Source organism: Eubalaena glacialis, chromosome 15 (genome assembly GCF_028564815.1).
Source record: "Eubalaena glacialis isolate mEubGla1 chromosome 15, mEubGla1.1.hap2.+ XY, whole genome shotgun sequence".
NCBI lineage: Eukaryota > Metazoa > Chordata > Mammalia > Artiodactyla > Balaenidae > Eubalaena > Eubalaena glacialis.
In genome coordinates this window covers 44,976,860-44,995,399 of record NC_083730.1, presented here as the reverse complement: position 1 = coordinate 44,995,399, position 18,540 = coordinate 44,976,860, and the positions used below count along the sequence as shown (strand labels likewise).

Here is an 18,540-nt window from a genome sequence, read left to right as displayed (position 1 = left end):
TCTAAAAATCTGCCCAACTCCAATTTCCTTGCTCAGAATCAATGCATAAGAGCAAGATCCTCCTGGACCTAGGCCAGAGCTGAGGTTTGTTGAGACTGCAACATGAAACTTTCGTTTGAGAAAAAATACGGACAGCCTGATTGTGTGGGCAAATGGCAGTTTATGTTCATTAACTGTCAACTCTCCTTGCTCAATGAATTTGATCCTTACATAATTTACTCACACAGGCCCAATAATTTAAGATTTTATCACTACCATCCTTCCTTCTCTTCTGATTTTAATATGTAATTCCTTTACATCCATCACCCGAGTTACTGTATCATTCCTTTATCTGACCTCAGCACTCTGAGTAAAAAACTTATCTGAACACAGATTTCTTTTCCACATTTGATTATCCCTTTTAACATCTTGATTGTCTTCCCAAAATGTAGAATAAGCTAGTGCTCTTAAGTTTAGAAATAATTTCTTCTCCTTGCAAAGCCTCTGTGTGATAAACAGAAAGTACCTTTAACTTTTTTTGTGAAAAACAAAGTTCCTTTTAGTTTTGTTATACACTGGGGGTGGGGGAAGGGAGGAGGAGACCTTTCCCTGAGTAAAGAATGAATGGGACGATTAACTGATAAAAATTATCCAATCTAGAGACTTCCCTTGTGGTGCCGTGGTTGAGGGTCCGCCTGCCAGTGCAGGGGACACAGGTTCGAGCCCTGCTCCAGGAAGATCTCACATACCGCAGAGAAACGAAGCCTGTGCACCACAACTACTGAGCCTGTGCTCTAGAGCCCACGAACCACAACTACTGAGCCCGTGTGCCACAACTACTGAAGCCTGTGTGCCCAGAGCTTGTGTTCCACAACAAGAGAAGCCCCCACTAGCCGCAACTAGAGAAAGCCCAGGTGCAGCAATGAAGACCCAATGCAGCCAAAAATAGACAAATAAAATAAATTTTTTAAAAAAATTATCCATTCTGAAGAAGAGAAAGAAAAATGAACAAAAAAGAACAGATCCTCAAGGAATTGTAGGAAAAAATCAATCAGTCCAACACATGTGAAGTTGAGGTTCTGGAAGAAGAAGAGAGTGAAATTTGGAGGGAAAAATAACAAAATAACAGCCAAAAAAATTTCAAAATTTGATGAAAAACATCAATTCACACCTCCAAGAAGCTCAACAAATCTCATACAATTAAAATATAAAGAGAACTTCACACATCCAAGAAGCTCAACAAATCTCATACAATTAAAATATAAAGAGAACTATGTCTGGGAACATCATAGCCAAACTGCTGAAAATCAATTGAAGAGGAAATCTTTAAAGCAGCCAGATAACAAAAGGACACATTACATATAGAGGACATGGATATGAATAACTGCTACATTTCCCATCAGAAACAATATAGGCCAGGACATAATAGAAAAATATCTTTAAAATACAGGCAAGAAAGAAGGAAGGAAGGGAGAGGAGAGAGAAACATTAAAAAAATAAATTTGACTTCATCAAAGTCAAAACATTCAGCATGCCTCAAAAAGATATTACAATATGAAACGACAAGCAAGAGAGTGGGAGAAAACAGGTATATATCCAACAAATGACTTATATCTGGAATGTGCGGAGAAAATTTACAACTTCCTATATAGAAAGACAACCCAATAAAAAATGGGCATAAGACTTGGAATCTTCCAAAAGACAATACACAAATGACTAGTAAGCATGTAAAAAGATGCTCAGCTTCATTAATCATCAGAAAAATGCAAATTTAATTAACAGTGCAGTACAACTTCACAATCACTAGAATGCCTAAAATTTAAAAGACTGGCAAAGCCAATATTAGTGAGGATATAGAACAGCTATAACTCATATATTGCTGGTGGAACTGTAAATGACTTTTGGAAAATAGTTTGGCAATTTCGTATAAAAGTTAAGCATACACTTATCATATGACTCAGCATTCCACGTCTATGTATTTACCCAAGATAAATAAAAATCCATCTATAAAAAGACTTGTGTGTAAATATTCATAACAGCTTTATTTATAATAGCCCCAAATTAGAAAATCCCAAATTTCCATCAATGGTTGAATAGATAAACTATGCAGCACTCATGCAAGGGAATACTACTGAGTAATAAAATGAACAACTACTAATATATGCAACATTGAAACTACTAACATATTCAACAACATGGATGAATCTCACAGACCTCTTTCTGAGTCTTTGAAAGAAACTGGACACAAAAGAGCACAAATGGAATGATTCCACTTATTTAAAATTTTTAAATGTTAAAACTAAAATCATATCAGTGGATATGAGGGGTGGAGTGAAGAGACAGTGACCACAAAGAACATGAATGAACTTTCTGAAAAGAGTATCTATATCCTGTTTAAGACAGTGGTTAAATGGATGTATACATTTGTCAAAAGTCATTGACCTGTATACTTAAAATGAGTAGATTTTATTATACTTAAATTTTACCTCAACAAATTTGTTTGTTTAAAAAGACCACCAGCCATTCCCTAGTGACAGAATTCAATAACCTTGTACCACTCTCCTTCTCTTTTAACTCATTACACAGAATATAGTAGAAAACACTTCTTTGAAATGTTCTTCTTTAATAGCTTTCTTTTACTTCCTCATTGCCTATTTCTCCTCATATTCCTTAATCATGACTACTTGGTAAGCAATAATCTTTCCCCTTTATATTCTCTCCCTTAGTCATCTCCTCTGAGTGCTTGACTCCTAAGTAAACATCTTTAGACTTAACTTTACACTGAACTCCTTGCCAAATGTATTCCAAAACCTGTTCTTCCTAGAGCCCAAGCCTAGCACTGAATGTAGGGAAGGGAAGGATGGACCTGCTAGATCCTATGCAGTATGGGAGGAAGAGAATTAAAATTAGAATGTACTCTTTGAGAAGTTGATATACCACAAACAAGGAAATAAATTCATGACATCAGTAAACTAAAATGCCAAAGTCAGAAAGGCTACAGAGGAAAATGAGCACATTTGTATGATCAGATATAAAGCTGGAAAAGATTAGGGAGATGTACAGAGGGAGGTGGCAGGGTAGCAGGGATCTGATACATTCCAAGCAGTGAGCATGGTGCCTGGCACAGAGTCGATAATCAGGAACTATTTGGCAAATAAAAGAATGATGAGAGAGTAAAGACATACCAAGATGAAAATTTCGGTTTCAGGCCCATCCCCAATATATCTGGTATTAAACATTTGGACTTTGTCAAGGACAGCAAGCCAGAGGTAGTCTTAAAAGGACCAAACCCATTCGCAAAGCCAGTATTTCTAAAACTAAACTCATCTTCATTCCATTCAACCTCCTTTCCTTTCTTACTTCTCTGTTCCCATTATCAAAGTTTGCAACAGTTAAACCATTGTTGAATCCTCCTTTTCAAGTTCCTGCTACAATATACCCAGTCGGTTTACCAAATCTTAACAATTCCTTTGTAATCTCTTTAATTCCTATTTTTCATATCCGTTTATCATTCATAGATCAAACCCTTATTACCTTAAGCACAAACCATAATAGGATAATCATTTTTATAACAATTAATAAACAGAAACCTCAAGTAGAGTCAGGAGACCAGCAGGGGTAGCTCTCACACCCTGCGATGATAACAGAGCCCAACAAGAAGAAGAAGGACTCCTCTTCCTTCCTGGCAAGGACTCAGCCAATGAAAAGCCATGGGCTCTTTGTTTACTATAGCCCTCCCAACTTCCTTTTCCCTTATATAAAAGAGTTCTCCTTCTCTTGCCTTGGGGGAACTTGCACATGGCTCACTGTGGTTGCACACCCCAAATCTGCTGCTCCCAAATAAACCTATCTTTTCTGGAGAACTATCCAGCAGCTTATTTGTTTAGGTGAATAGTTTCTATATTTCCTTCTGTAAGCAAATAATTCTGCATAGTGCACTCAGACTCATACTTTCAAGCAAAGAATTTGGTAACATAATATCTCCAATCAAATCTATATAGGACCAGAGATTGAGCAATAATGAAGTTCACACTTTTGAGCCTGAAATTCAAAATGCTTCTTGACTGCCCCTCAATCATTTCTAGCTTTATTTTAACCAATTATCTTTAAATTTCTGAATCTTTCCTATGCTGTAGTCAAAGTAATCTATTTTTTCCGTATTTTGTGTTATTTCATCACGTTATTTGACTCATTCTGTGGTTCTTGCTTAATTTCCCTCCTCACGTTTCTTTTCATATACAAATACATCCTTCAAGATTCAGTTCTAATCTGTCCTTATCCATTAACAATCCTCTTAATTCTTAGAGGCCATACAAACTGGTGTTACTCGAAACACTAAAGATTCTTGTCCACAGTATTCATTTGTCATACACTACTGTGATACTGTGATTTAGAATAAGCAATATATATATGGTCTTCATCTGTTTCTAGCACAGAGTTCCTAAAACCCTTGTAATTTCCTAACTGATGAGAGCAATGAAAGTGTCCTTTGTTATGTTAATGACGTGACTTTTGGACCCCACCCAAGGATGGGGACTCAGGAGAACCAATCTTGTGATTACAGAGTTGGAACTTTCAGTCCCGCCCCCGACCTCTGGGGAGGGGAGAGGGGCTGGAGGGTGCATCAATAGCCAATGGCCAATGATTTAATCAATCGTGCCCATGTAACGTAGTCTCCATAAAAACTCAAAAGGACAGGGATCGGAGAGCTTCTGGGCTGATGAACACATGAAGATTTGGGGAGACTGGCACACTTCGAGAGGACATGTAAGCTCTGTGCCCTTCCTCCACATCTCGCCTTACGCATCTCTTCCATCTGCTGTTGCTGAGTTATATCCTTTAATAATAAACTAGTGATCTACTAAGTAAAATGTTTCTCTCAGTTCTGTGAGCCACTCTAGCAGATTAGTCAAAACCAAGGCAGGGAGGGGTGTAATTGGAACCACCAATCTATAGTGGTTGGTCAGAAGCACAGGTGACAAACTGGGCTTTTGACTGGCATCTGAAGCGGGGCAAGGGGTAGACTTGTAGGACTAAGCCCTTAACCTATGGGATCTGACACTATCTCTGGGTAGGTGATGTTAGAATTGAGCTGAATTGTAGGACACCCAGCTAGTGTCCAAGAATGGCTTAGTGGTGGGGAAACCCCATGGTCACACACTGGAATTGGCTGCAGAACCTTTTAAATATTTTGTGTCATCTTTGTTGTTACTCTATACAACCATCCATTTCTATTGTGTTGTACTAATTGGTGTATAATTATATTTTATTTGGCTTGCAAGATTATACAGTCCATATAAGAATCATTTCTTAAATATCTCTGCACCCTAATAGCACATGTATATTCCAGTGTCTTGAATTAATTGGTTAATAAATCAATAATTTGATATTTTAAAAAATTTGTCTAAAACTAACTATGGCCCATAACTAACTTTGGGCAATAAACTCTAAGCCAGAACATTAAAATTCTATTCAAGATTTCTATTGAACAGAAATAGATAAATAATCAGAAGGGTAACTTATCCCAATTTTATCCTGTCAAATTAACAACCTGCAGAGCAGAGATTTACCAAAATTTAGATTAAATATTTTGATAAATATGGAGTTCTCCACCAGAATGATCTGAGAAGAAACAAATATGAAACTCTATACATAAAATGTATACATTTCATCATCTCTTTCTACTTCTTACAACATAAGATACCAGAAACACTTTCTGAGCTAATGTTTCATGGATTTTCAATGAACAATTTTTAATTCTGGATTTCACACACCAAAAACATTAGTCCTTATTCTTTTTCTTCTAAGAAACATATCCTCAATGAACTAGAAAGCTTCTAGCACTTGCCAGTCCTGGCATGAAGGATAAAGAAAATTTTTATTTTAAAAATTCATATATTTCTGAAATTGTAAACAATTCTTATGAACCAAATTTTAATTAACAGTATACTATTAATAAAATTTATTAAAATATTATATTCTAATATTATATATCATTACTCTGTTAACTATTAATGATATTTACAGTGTATTTCTTAATAAAAATTTAACACTGACATCACAAATTAATGAGTGAATATAAATATAGCTTATATAGGTTACTATACAATTTAGATTCAGTCCTCACCTTCAGTATTTGTCATTTTATTTTCATGAATAATCTCAACAGCTTCCTTAGGGGCACCAAATAAAACCAAAGCTTGTGATGTGGCATTGTCTTTTTAAAAGGAAACAAAAATTTCAGTGAACAGTTAATATTCATTTTTAAAATAAGCAAAATAATGTACAAAACTATGTTGTGAAAGTGCTGTCCTTGAAAAAGCAACTAAAATATTTATATTAAACAAAACCCACAGTAGAATATCTTTAGATGTTTTCCGTGTTTTTCATTTGGCTTAACTCTCACAAGAAGGTATTCAAAATAGCATGCAGCTATTAAAAGCAGAGAGATCATCCAGAGTGACATCACCAAAATGGTGGGGTAGGAGACCCTAGACTCCATCCAACAAACTTCAACAATTAGACAGCTATCCACAAACAAAAACAGCTCTGGGAGAGCTCAAGAGTCCACTTAAAAAACTTCAGCAACATAGTGGAACAACAACAACAACAAGAATAACCACACAAAAAGGAAAGGAAGACAGCTTCATTTTGTCTGCATTATCCCACCCCTTAGGTTCACACTGCTCAGTGCCAAGAGAGAACTCTCTGGTCTGAAATAGTTCCTCTCACTAGGAAAGGGTAAGCAACCAGCTTCCCCACCCTTTTGGGGCACTGCACAAAGGACCGTCTTTGGTTTCATCCCACCCGGAGATCAGCAAAGCTGAGAAGTATAAAGATGGCTTGGCACAAGGAAGAATGGCAGAGGCTACCAGTATCAGTCATGCAGCAGCAGTGATCATGCTTTCCAGTGGCCTGCTCTGCAGAGGATCTCGGCTTCTTTGCTGGCAAAGTTGTCCTTCAGAAATGAAGGAGAAAGAGTTTCTCAAACAAGAGCTGAGGGAGTTCATCAACATTTGACTTTCTTTCCAAGAAATGCTGAAAGGAGTTCTTCAAGTTAAAAGAACACTAATTAGCAACACACAAACATGAAAATATAAAACACATCAGTAAAAGTAAGTATATATTCAAATATAGAATACTCCAGTACTACGGCAGTATATTAATCACTTAACCCTAGTATAAAAGTTAAAGGACAAAAGTACTAAAATAGCTGTAACTGCAATAATTTATTAATAGATACCAAATATAAAAGATGTAAATTGTGACATCAAAAGCACAAAACGTGGAGGGTGGGGTATAAAAGGGCAGAGATTTTGTATGTGATTGAAATTTAGTTGCTATCAGCTCCAAACAGACTGTTATATCTATAAAGTGCTTCACTTAAGCCTTAAGGTAACCACAAAGCAAAAACCTACAGTATTACAGATACACAAAAGAAAAAAAGAAGGGAGTCAAAGTATACCGGTATGAAAAATCATCAATTCGATAAGGAAGACAGCAAGAGAGGAAGAAATGAACAAAGGAACTACAAAACAGGCAGAAAACAATCAACAAGATGCCATTAGGAAATCCTTACCTATCAATAATCACTTTAAATGTAAATGAATTAAACTCTCCAATCAAAAGGCATAGAATAGTTGAGCAAATTAAAAAAAAAAAAACAAGACTCAACTATATATATATGCTATTACAAGAGACTCATTTCAGCTTTAAGGGCACATAGAAGCTCAAAGTGAAGGGATGAAAAGAAGATATTCCACGCAAATGGAAACCAAAAGATATCAGAGGTAGTTGATCATATATATATATCCTATGACCTCATATATATTTACGTCAGACAAAACAATCTCATTTACAATAGCATGAAAAGAACAAAATGCTTAGGAATAAATCTCACCAAGGAATTGAAACATCTATATACCAAAAACTGTAAGATACTGATGAAAGAGATTGAAGAACGCAAACAAATGGAAAGAGTTACTCTTCATGGATGAGAAGCGTAAATATTGTTAAAATGTCTGTTCAATTCAATTCTTATCAAAATTCCAATAGCATTTCTCACAGAAATTTTTTTAAAAATCCTAAAATTCATTTGGAACATCAAAAGACTCCTAATAGCCAAAACAATCTTGACAAAGAAGAATAAAGCTAGAGGCATCACACTTCCTTATTTCAAACTGTGTTACAAAGCTATAACAGTCAAAACAATATGGTACTGGCATGAAAACAGACACATAGATCAGTGGAACAAAATAGAGAATCCAGAAATAAACCCATGCATATACAATCAATTAATATTTGACAAGGGAGCCAAAACTACTCAATGAGGAAAGGATAATCTCTTCAATAAATGTTGCTGGGAAAACTGGATATTCACATACAAAAGAATGAAACTGGACCCCTATCTTACATCACTCACAGAAATTAACTTGAAATGGATTAAAGACTTAAAAGTAAGACCTGAAATCATAAAATTCCTAAAAGAAAACACAGGGAAAAAGCTCCTTGACATTGTTCTTGTAAGGACCTTTTGGCTATGACACCAAAAACACAACCAACTAAAACAAAAATCAACAAGTGGGACTACATCAAGCTAAAAAGCTTCTGCACAGGGACTTCCCTGGTAGCACAGTGCTTAAGAATCCACCTGCCAATGCAGGGGACATGGGTTTGATCCCTGGTCTGAGAAGATCTCACATGCCACAGAGCAACTAAGCCCGTGTGACAAACTACTGAGCCCGCGTGCCTCAACTACCGAGGCCCACGTGCCTAGGGCCCGTGCTCCACAACGAGAAGCCACCGCAATGAGAAGCCCGCGCACCACAACAAAGAGTAGCTCCTGTTCAACGTAACTAGAGAAAGCCTGCACACAGCAACGAAGACCCAACGCAACCAAAATAAATGATAAATAAAAAGTTAAAAGAAAAAAATAAATATAAATAAATAAAAAAGCTTCTGTACAGCAAAAGAAACAATCAACATAATGAAAAGGCAACCTATAGAATGGGAGAAAATATTTGCACACCATCTATCTGATAAGGGGTTAATATCCAAAATACACAAGGAATTCATACAATTCAACAGCAGTAAAACAAATAATCTGCCTATAAAATGGGCAAAGGACCTGAGTAGCCATTTCTCCCATGAGTACTAACCAAGGGAACAAGAAACAAAAGACAGTACTCCAAGTACTAAAACCAAGAATGAAAGAAGGGTATTACTATCTTACAGAGTGGTTTATAAGGGAATACTATAAACAAGATTCTACCAATAAATTAGATAACCTGGATGAAATGAACAAATTCTTAGAAAGCCACAAGCTATCAAAATTGACTCAAGAAAAAACAGAAAATCTGAACAGAACTATAACAAGTAAAGAAATTAAATCAGTAATAAAAAATCCTCCCACAAAGAAAAGGCCTTGGCCAAATGGCTTCACTGGTGAATATCACCAAATATTTAAAGAATGCCTCACTGATGCTTCTTTAACTTTGCCAAAAATTATACAGAAGAGGAGAGAACACTTGCCAACTCATTCTATGAGCCCCATATTATCCTGACAGCAAAACCAGACAAAATATTATAAGAAAATAAAATTATACACAAAATATTTCCTTATGCACATGGATCCTCAAAAATACCACCAAACCAAATCTAGTGGCATATAAAAAGAATTATACATCATGTCCAAGTGAGATGTATTCCAGAAATGTTTCAACATATGAAAATCAATCAATGCAATACTAACCACAAATTTCAATAGATGCAGAAAAAGTGTTTGACAAAATTCAATCCCATTCATGATAAAAACACTCATCAAAATAGGAATAGTAGGAAACTTCCTTCATAAAGGTGAAAAATCCACAGCTAACAACAGATACTACAGGAAAGAATGAAGTTTTTCCCCTAAGATCAGGAAAAAGATAATCATAGCTACACTTTGCCACTTCTATTCAATACTGTTCTGAAGATTGGAGCCAGAGTCATTAGGCAAGAAAATTAAATAAAAGGCATCCAAAATACAATTTAATAAAGGCATCAAAAAGAATAAAATATTTAGGAATAAAATTAACAAAAGATGTGCAAGACTTGTTTGGTTAAACAAGTTTCACTAGAATCTACAATACTGTTGAAAAAATTAAATACCTAAATAAATAGAAAAATATCCTGTGTTAGGGGATTCTAAGACAATTTTGTTAAGACACCAAAACTCTTCAAATTGAGCTATAGGTTCAATGCAATTTCTATCAAATTCCAGCAGCTTTTTGTTGTTGTTGTTTTCCAGAAATTCTCAAACTGACCCTAAAATTAACATGGAAATGCCAGGGACCCAGATTAGCTGAAATAATATTGAAAAATAAGAGCAAAGTTGGAGGAATCATACTTCCTGATTTCAAAAATTATTACAAATCTAAATAATCAAGACGGTGTGGTACTGGCATAAGGACAAACATGTAGATCAATGAAATAGAACTGAGATTCCTGATATAAACCCACATTTACGGTCAGTTGAATTTTACAAGGGTGCAAAGACTATTCAATGAGAAAAGAATAGTCTTTTTATCAACAGATAGTACTGAATATATGAATGTAAAAGAACGAATTTTGATTCCTACCTCAAACCATGTACAAAAATTAACTCATAATGGATCATAAACTTAAATGCAAGAGCTAAAACTATAAAACTCTTATAAGAAAATGAAGGGGTAAATATGACATCAAAGGAACAAGCAATTTTAAAAATTAAATTGGCTTCATGAAAATAAAGATTTTTGTGCTGCAAAGGACACTATCAAGAAAGTGAAAATAACTGAATTACTTTGCTGTACACGTGAAACACTGTACATCAACTGTAGCTCAATTTTTAAAAACTCACATAAAAACTCCCCAAAAAAGAGAAAACACAACCCCTGCTATGAGCAAAAACATTCATAAATCACAAATCTAATAAAGGTCTAGTTTCTCAAACATATAAAGAATTATTGACTCAAGAACAGAAAAAGACTAATAACCCAATTTAAAAATGGGCAAAAGATTTAAAGAGACATTTCTCCAAAGAAGACATACAAATGACAGTAAACATATTTAAAAATCCTGATCATCATTTGTGATTAGGGAAATGCAAATCAAAACCTCAATAAGATGCCACTTCACACCCACTAAAATGGCTATAATAAAGTTTAAAAAATTAACAAAATTTAGTAAGTGTTGACAAGGGGGTAGAAAAACTGGAATCCTCATACATTGCCATTTGGAACGTAAAACACTGCAGCTGCTTTGGAAAAAAATTGGCAATTAGAAAGTTAAATATCAAGTTACCAAATGACCTAGCAATTCCAGTCCAAAGTGTAGACCCAACAGAAATGAAAATAGACGTCCACAAAAGACCTTGTACTTGAATATTCATAACAACATCATTCATAATGGTCCAAAAGTGGAAACAACCCAAACACCCATCTGCTGATGAATTTATAAAACAATATGTGGAATATACATACAATGGAATATTACTCAGCCACAAAAAAAAGAATCTCGACAAAACTCCAGTTCAAAAGAAGGCAGACACACAATGCCAACTATTTTATCAATTCATTTCTATGAAAAGTCCAAAACGGTCTTCCATCCCCCCTCCCCACACCCTCCACTCGCCAAATAAATCCCTGCTGTGAGGGCAATTCTGTTACCTCGGAAATCCTGATATAAATGTCAGCACAAAGGGTAACAAGCGTTAACATTGAGAGGTGGCACCCAGTGGACCCTAAAATCCCGTAGGCGGAGCATCACTGCGTCCGGACGTTCTCGCGGTGTCTCGAGGAGAATTCGCGGCTCGATGCTGCAGTCAATCATGGCGGAGCAGGTGCTGGTCTGTGAGTTGTCCCACACACGAAGGCCTGGCCGCCCGCGCGTGTGGGACCGCAGGTTGGCGGTGATGCCAAAGGGCTCGCTGACAGGCAGGTTGGCCTTCACGACATAGGGGTGCGGGCCACCTGGGACTCCTCGAAGACGCGGCCCCGCTTCTGTACAGGACACCACCAAGCACTTGTTCTTGACCCCGGCTCTCCGCAAGGTACTGGGCTCCAGGAACCCGCGCCGGCGGTCAGCATGCGGCGTAGAGGCGGCGCCGGGCGGACGGTGGGGGCGATCTGAGTGGCATCCCTGGGCGGCGTCGCATCTAGGACCTCGAAGCGCACGCCCCGCGTGTTCTCCTGGCACAGCGCCCCCACTGGAGGCCGGCCACGATGCTGTACTTGCTCTCGTTGAGGGACTGCACACCCCTGGTGATGTCAGTGGGGATATCGGGGCTGGTGCTGGCGCACGAGATCTTGCGGGTCTAGGCCACATCCCACTCGTACTTCTCTTCCAGGTAGTCGGCCAGGCCAATGCTTGAGCTCCTGGTGGGCGGACACCGCGCTTCTGATGTCCACCGCCAGGCCACTGGGGAAGGGCCGCGCTTCCATGTGCAACGGATTGCGCTTGTTGCAGGCCTTGGACAGGCAAAGCACATTCGACTTTTCGGAGACGGTCTCACGGTACCAGATGACATGGTTGGATTTCTTGATAGGGGATGCAAGTGTGGTCCTTCAGGCAGATCACCAGGTGCAGCTCAACGGCACCTGCAGTGATGTGCTCCCCGACTCCTTGATGATGCACTGCTCCCTGGCATCCGACTTGGCCTGCGGCTTCAGCCCCTCCGCCTGACCAGTTTGGGCAGGTTAGCCGGGTTCTTGGCTTCCAGAGCGAGCCTGAAGACCAGGCTTACACTGAACTTCATCACCTGCGTGTAGTGGGCGTGCTCAAAGGTCGTTATGGTGCCTGTCTTCACCAGGAACTGGTCGACACCCACCAGGCCCACGATGTTACCGAAAGGCAAGTAGCTTTGTGGTTGCCAGGGGCTGGGATGGGGGGTGGCAGCTAATGGTATAGGGCTGCTTTTTGGGGTTATGAAAGTGTACTGGAATTAGATAATGGTGATGGTTGCACAACCTTGTGATTATACTGAAAATACCCAATTGAAAGAGGTGAATTTTTATGGTAGTGTATGAATTATAATTCAATTTTTTAAAGTTAAATACAGTATTATTGATATCAGCACTGAATAAAGCTACATGCTGAGTGAATCTCTGCATGATGAGTCAATTTTCATATGAGTCTGATTTGACATCCAGTCCTTTTTATTATCTCTATGATATGTCAAGGGAAATTTGTAGCTTTAAGTAATTATATTAGAAAAGAAAAGAGGCTGAAAATTAGTGATTTAAGCATCCAAATTAAGAATATATGGGAAAACAAACCCAAAGAAAGTAGAAGGAAGATAAGGGGGCAATAATATCTGAAATTAACAGAAAGCAAACCAACAACAACAAGAAAAATCCCTAGAGATAATTTAAAAGGTGAGAAATTACCACTTTGAAAAATATAGCACCAATGAATACATCTGGCAAAATTGATCAAGACAAAAGAGAAGAAACAGAAGAAACAAATACAATTTATGAATGTAAAGCAGAAATATTGCATACAAAGGATATAAAAATAAAACATTGTTAACAATATTGTATCAATACATGTAAAGTTTAACCAAATGAAATAAATAAAATTCAATACATGTTCATAATTTATAGTAAACTATAAAAAAAACTAAATCATATTTAGTGGTGAAACATTAAAAGTCTCATCTTAAAAGTCAGGAACAGGGAGATAAGTGAGCACATTTTTATTGCCTGCATTTAACAGAGTACTAAAGGATCTAGACTAAACAATAGAAGAAAGTAAAAATATTAACTCATTTTCAGATTGTCTAATATTAGTGAATTAATGACAGTTAAAATTATGAGGTTAAATATATAAAACTATATAATGTATATTAGCATATTTACATATAATATATAAAACTAAATGTGATTTGGAAGAGGTGAGAGAACACAGTGTACTGTTTCTTAATGTGCATTATGAGTGCACAGAGACTCGATTTTATCAGTGTTTGTTGTCCTTTACATATATGTTACAGATATTTTTACATGTATGAAATATTTCCTATTTCAACATAAAAAGGTGCTATTCTCTAAAAAAACAATATTATACAGTCTCTGCCTTTTATATGGAAATGATATATTATGAAAAACAATACATAGAAAAACTAAGGCAATATCAGTATCTTAATACAAGTAAATAAGTGATGCTGCCATGAAATGCACTTTAGTGAATATACTGCCTGAGAATCCAAATATTACAGGTGGTAAGTTTGTAAAAATGTACTTTTAATTGTAATAGAAATTAGTATCCCAGAGCTAACTGTCTGTAAACAGGAGTCATGTGAAAATACTGTTGGTCAGCATGTTTAAGATATGGCTGTGACTCTATAGAACAATTGGAAAGTGTAATAATTTGTTTTATTTTTTATTTCAACTGAGAGCACAGAATAATCATCCAGTTTGCTAAGCTTATTTATAGTATAATGAGAATTTTGATATAACCACAGTAGTTGCAGGGTGATTTACACAATATAGGAAAGGATTTATTTTTGATGTGAAGAAGAGTATTATTATGTTGAATATCATCTGGTAGAAGTTAATAAATAAGATCTGAGGTTGTGTTCTTGTGATGTTAATGACAAACCTTTTCAAAGGTTGGTACATCATTAGGTTCAATACATCATCCAGCAAAGATTGCTTTGGGCTTAAAAGTTTAAAATTTGCTAAGACTGCTAAGTTTCTGTAGTTTGAACATGGACATCTCAGTGCTTTGCTTGATAAGCTGAATGTTCTTTATAGTATTTGTTGTTGTCTTACAAAGAGGATAGGGAGCTTAATGATGGTATGATGCCAAAGAGATAGAAATTAATTTTAACTGATAATCACTGTTTATGCCAGCGTTCCAAATATTGGTCCTAATGTCATTTAAATACAAATATCCTGAACTTACTAAGTATATTTCAAAAGACAATTTACTAACCATATTATTTTCCACACAGTTAGCCAGCCAGATGTATTTCCATTTTGTATGCATTTGCAGGAATAACCTATATCAAAGAACACTTAACATTCCACTGTATAATGTGATGTGTGGTTTTATCTGACTGTATATTTCTCCATTGCATAGACAGAAAGTAGGTGTCCTGTCATGTTTAACATGAGTAACTTTCTCCTAATGTACCACACACAAGAGCTTTTGCTTGCAATCCAGTATGGACTGGTCACTTTATGTTCCAGTACAAAATAAAGAGTCTTTGTCAGGTTATTCAAAGGCAAATCACCAGCTCAGCTCTCTGAAGTCTTGGAACAAACTATTAGTTTTTAATTAACATTATAATTAATCCAAAAATTTTCAATAGTTCTTTTCAAATATTTAAACATGAGATAGGCACAAGTATAATTTGATTATCCTGTCTCTTTCCAAATTGTATCTTTGGGAAAATTGTTTTATGTGAGAAACCTGGTCCATTTTGCTAATCTGAGGTTGAAGTCATTTTCCAGACATGAAAATTTTTTGCTTAAACTTCACTACACAAAATCTGTGAAAATGAAATAATATCAATTGTGTCAAATAATATTGATAGAATGAATAAAGAGCTAAAAACCAAACTTACTGAAATATTCTGAAAGTAAATGTGCTAAGCCACTAAAAATCCTATGCAAGGTTCGTAATCCTACATGAAATCCATTGTGCGATATCCTCAACTATGTTTTGAATTACTAAATGACTGCTTTCTTTTATAGCCCAAATAAGACTGTAGTGCTTTGATTGCAGTAATAGCCCCACTAATTTTCTCCTTCCAGTGTTCACCTTCTTTTGCAATGTGACTTTGCAGCATCTACCACTAAGAGGTGGAGTCTAATCCCTTGCCTCTTGACTCTAGGCTGGACCTGTGGCTTGCTTTGGCTGATAAAATATAGCAGAAATGATAGGGTGCCAGTTCTGAGCCTTGGCCTTGTGAGCTTCTGTTCCCCCTCGTAAACCATGAGGTCAGGCTGCTGTAAGAGTATGAGAGACAACATGGTGCAGGGCTGAGTCAGCGTGGTTTTCCCAGCCAACACCCTAGGCCTGTGAAGGCCCAGCTCAAATGAGCAAGATCTGTAATGATGCTTAGCTGGCCTGTGGCTTACTGCAGATGCGTGAGTGAGCCTTCCTGGGCCCACTTGAGAACCACCCAGTACAAGTGAGCTAAAATGAATGTTTATGATGCTCTATGTACCTGCATTTTTTGTGGTTGGTTGTTACAGGGCCTTAGGGCAGCAATGGATAACTCATATGAAGACTATTGTTCCCAGTTAAGTATTCAAGACAAAATTCTATACCAAGGATTGGTAGACTTTTTTTTATAAAGGTCCAGATAGTAAAAATTTTTGGTTTAGTGAATCACATGCAGTCTCTGTTGCATATTCGTCTTTGTTTTGTTTCTTTTGTTTCTTTTGACAACCCTTTACAAATGTAAAAACTATTCTTAGCTTTTGGGCTGTACAAAAAGGGCTGCTGACCATATTTGGCCCATGGGCTGTAATTTACTGACCTCTGTTCCATATCAGGCAGAGACATGATATTGCTAACACGATGCAGAATAAAAGATGCAAAAGGGGCTCAAGTTGCAAAGTAATGTGGTAAAACCTAATACAATTTTAAAAATAGAATTATACAAGTATTTTTTTCAGTTTTGATTTTGTATGTTTCTCTTCAGTGGTGTGCTGGTAAAATTTTAATAACCACCTGTCACCATACCACCAATTTCAACCAGTCAATGGAGTGGAATTGAGAAGAGTTGTATACAGTTAGCTCGCATGAGCTAGTAAGAGCTGACTCCAGCAGACCATTGTACTACCTACCTATGGTACTGCTTATACTGTAGTTCAGCAGTAATTATATAAGAAATTGATTATAATCCATGCAGTGGGTTTTCCTTAAACTGATTTACTCCTTTTGCTTACCTCACCTTCCTGATCCCAGTAAATTTTGGTTTTGTGACCCACTGGTCCTGGAGAAGACTACTGTCCTTACAACTGTCTTCTTCTGTGAGTGACCTGAGTTGCATTTATCTATGACCTAGTTTCAAAGAAAATCACTTAAGGATAAACTTACCTTTCTTTGTTTGCTCTCCTCCAGTGGAAGAATAGGAAATTATCTTATTTTCAGGCATGGTTATTTATAGTCCTTTGAAACCTAATTAAAAAGAAAAACATTTAACTATCATGAATCAAAATTAGTTTTAATTACACTAAAAATTGTCAACTCAAGAACTGGTAATGTCAGGATAGGTTTCTAATATTATGCAATTTATATATGTAAAAATCAATACTAAATTATGTTAAAATGTAAGGAAACCAACAATATACTCTTTTTCCTGTGAGGACTTCTCTGAACCTATTTAAGAAAACCAAATATAAAAATTCTCATTAAAGAGGCATCTTTGATCCCCTGCTCTGCTGTTAGCTTAAATAGACACTGGGCCTGAGTACTAGATAATTTAGTATTCATCATTGAAGCTGTGGGCTCAAAGCCCTTTGGGAATTCTAGAACCTACATTGTTTCATTTCATATGATAAAGTTAAACCTTGCTGTCATCTCTTCTTTACATTCCCTCAGTTCCTTTTTTTAAAACATGTTTTATTATGGACAAAGTCAAATATATACAGAGGTAGAGAGAATTACCAATGTAATTTGATTGCAATAATGGCCTCAAAATCTCACCTGATGAAAGTGAATTAAGGTGATTCTTACCCAGCACAAACTCAAAGGGAACCCAACACACAAAAGGACTAGATAACAAAAGTCAACAGAAAAGGAAAGATAGCAGAAACTGATCCAAAGTTACTCCAGAGTGTGAAATTACCAGATATAAGCCACCTAACAACTATGCTTAACATGTTTATAAATATAACATCAACATTTTAAATTTCAGAACTAAAAATTATGTAAATTGATATTGCAGATTTGAAAAGAAGCTAGTTAGAAATCCATGAACTGCAAACTACTATGTAACTGCAATTCTAAACTCACTGGTTCAATTTAAAAGCAGGTATGACAAGACTGAAGAAAGAATTAGTGAAGAAGTTCAGGAAGAAAACTGTCTTGAATATAACAATACAGAAAATACAGAAGCAAGCATAAAATTCAGTGTGCTCAACCTCCACTTTCAGGAAGATGGAGTGAATGTAGTTATCCCTATTCCTTCCTCTACATACAACAGAAAACCCTGGACATTATATATAAAACAATCATAAGACTTTGAAAGCTGGAGAGAAGAAGGCAGAGTGGCTAGGCACCTTGAGATCAGAGGAACAATGAGGTGGTGAGTTTCCAAGATTTTCTTTTTGCCTTATACATCCCAGACTTGAAGCTAAAGAAACCAGAAACCCAGATATGCCAATGCATGCAGACCAAATAACGCTCTGACAAAAGCCCACTCTCTTTAGCCAAGGGACCAGGAAAGGGGCAGCTTAGCAAGAGAGAATACATTTGGATAATAACCTCTCCACTCCAGCCAAACACCACAGAAAAAACTGACCCCACAAAGGCAGAGTGAGGAGCCTAGATTATTTCCACTCTTGCTAGGTAGAAACAAGGCACCCC

General features: G+C 36.6%; 1 protein-coding gene and 1 pseudogene across 1 annotated transcript in view; both read right to left on the bottom strand.

The window, feature by feature from the left end:
• CCDC178 (coiled-coil domain containing 178) overlaps positions 1 to 11,404 on the bottom strand; it is a 388,650-nt gene extending 377,246 nt beyond the window's left edge. The window contains exons 1-2 of the mRNA XM_061169232.1: positions 11,302 to 11,404; positions 6,107 to 6,196 (exon numbers count right to left, since the gene is read on the bottom strand). Coding sequence (XP_061025215.1) covers positions 6,107 to 6,196; positions 11,302 to 11,404 — 193 coding nt within the window. The remainder of the gene's footprint in view (positions 1 to 6,106; positions 6,197 to 11,301) is intronic.
• A 284-nt stretch (positions 11,405 to 11,688) lies between these two features.
• LOC133075120 (elongation factor 2-like) lies at positions 11,689 to 17,107 on the bottom strand (annotated as a pseudogene).
• Positions 17,108 to 18,540: the final 1,433 nt, after the last annotated feature.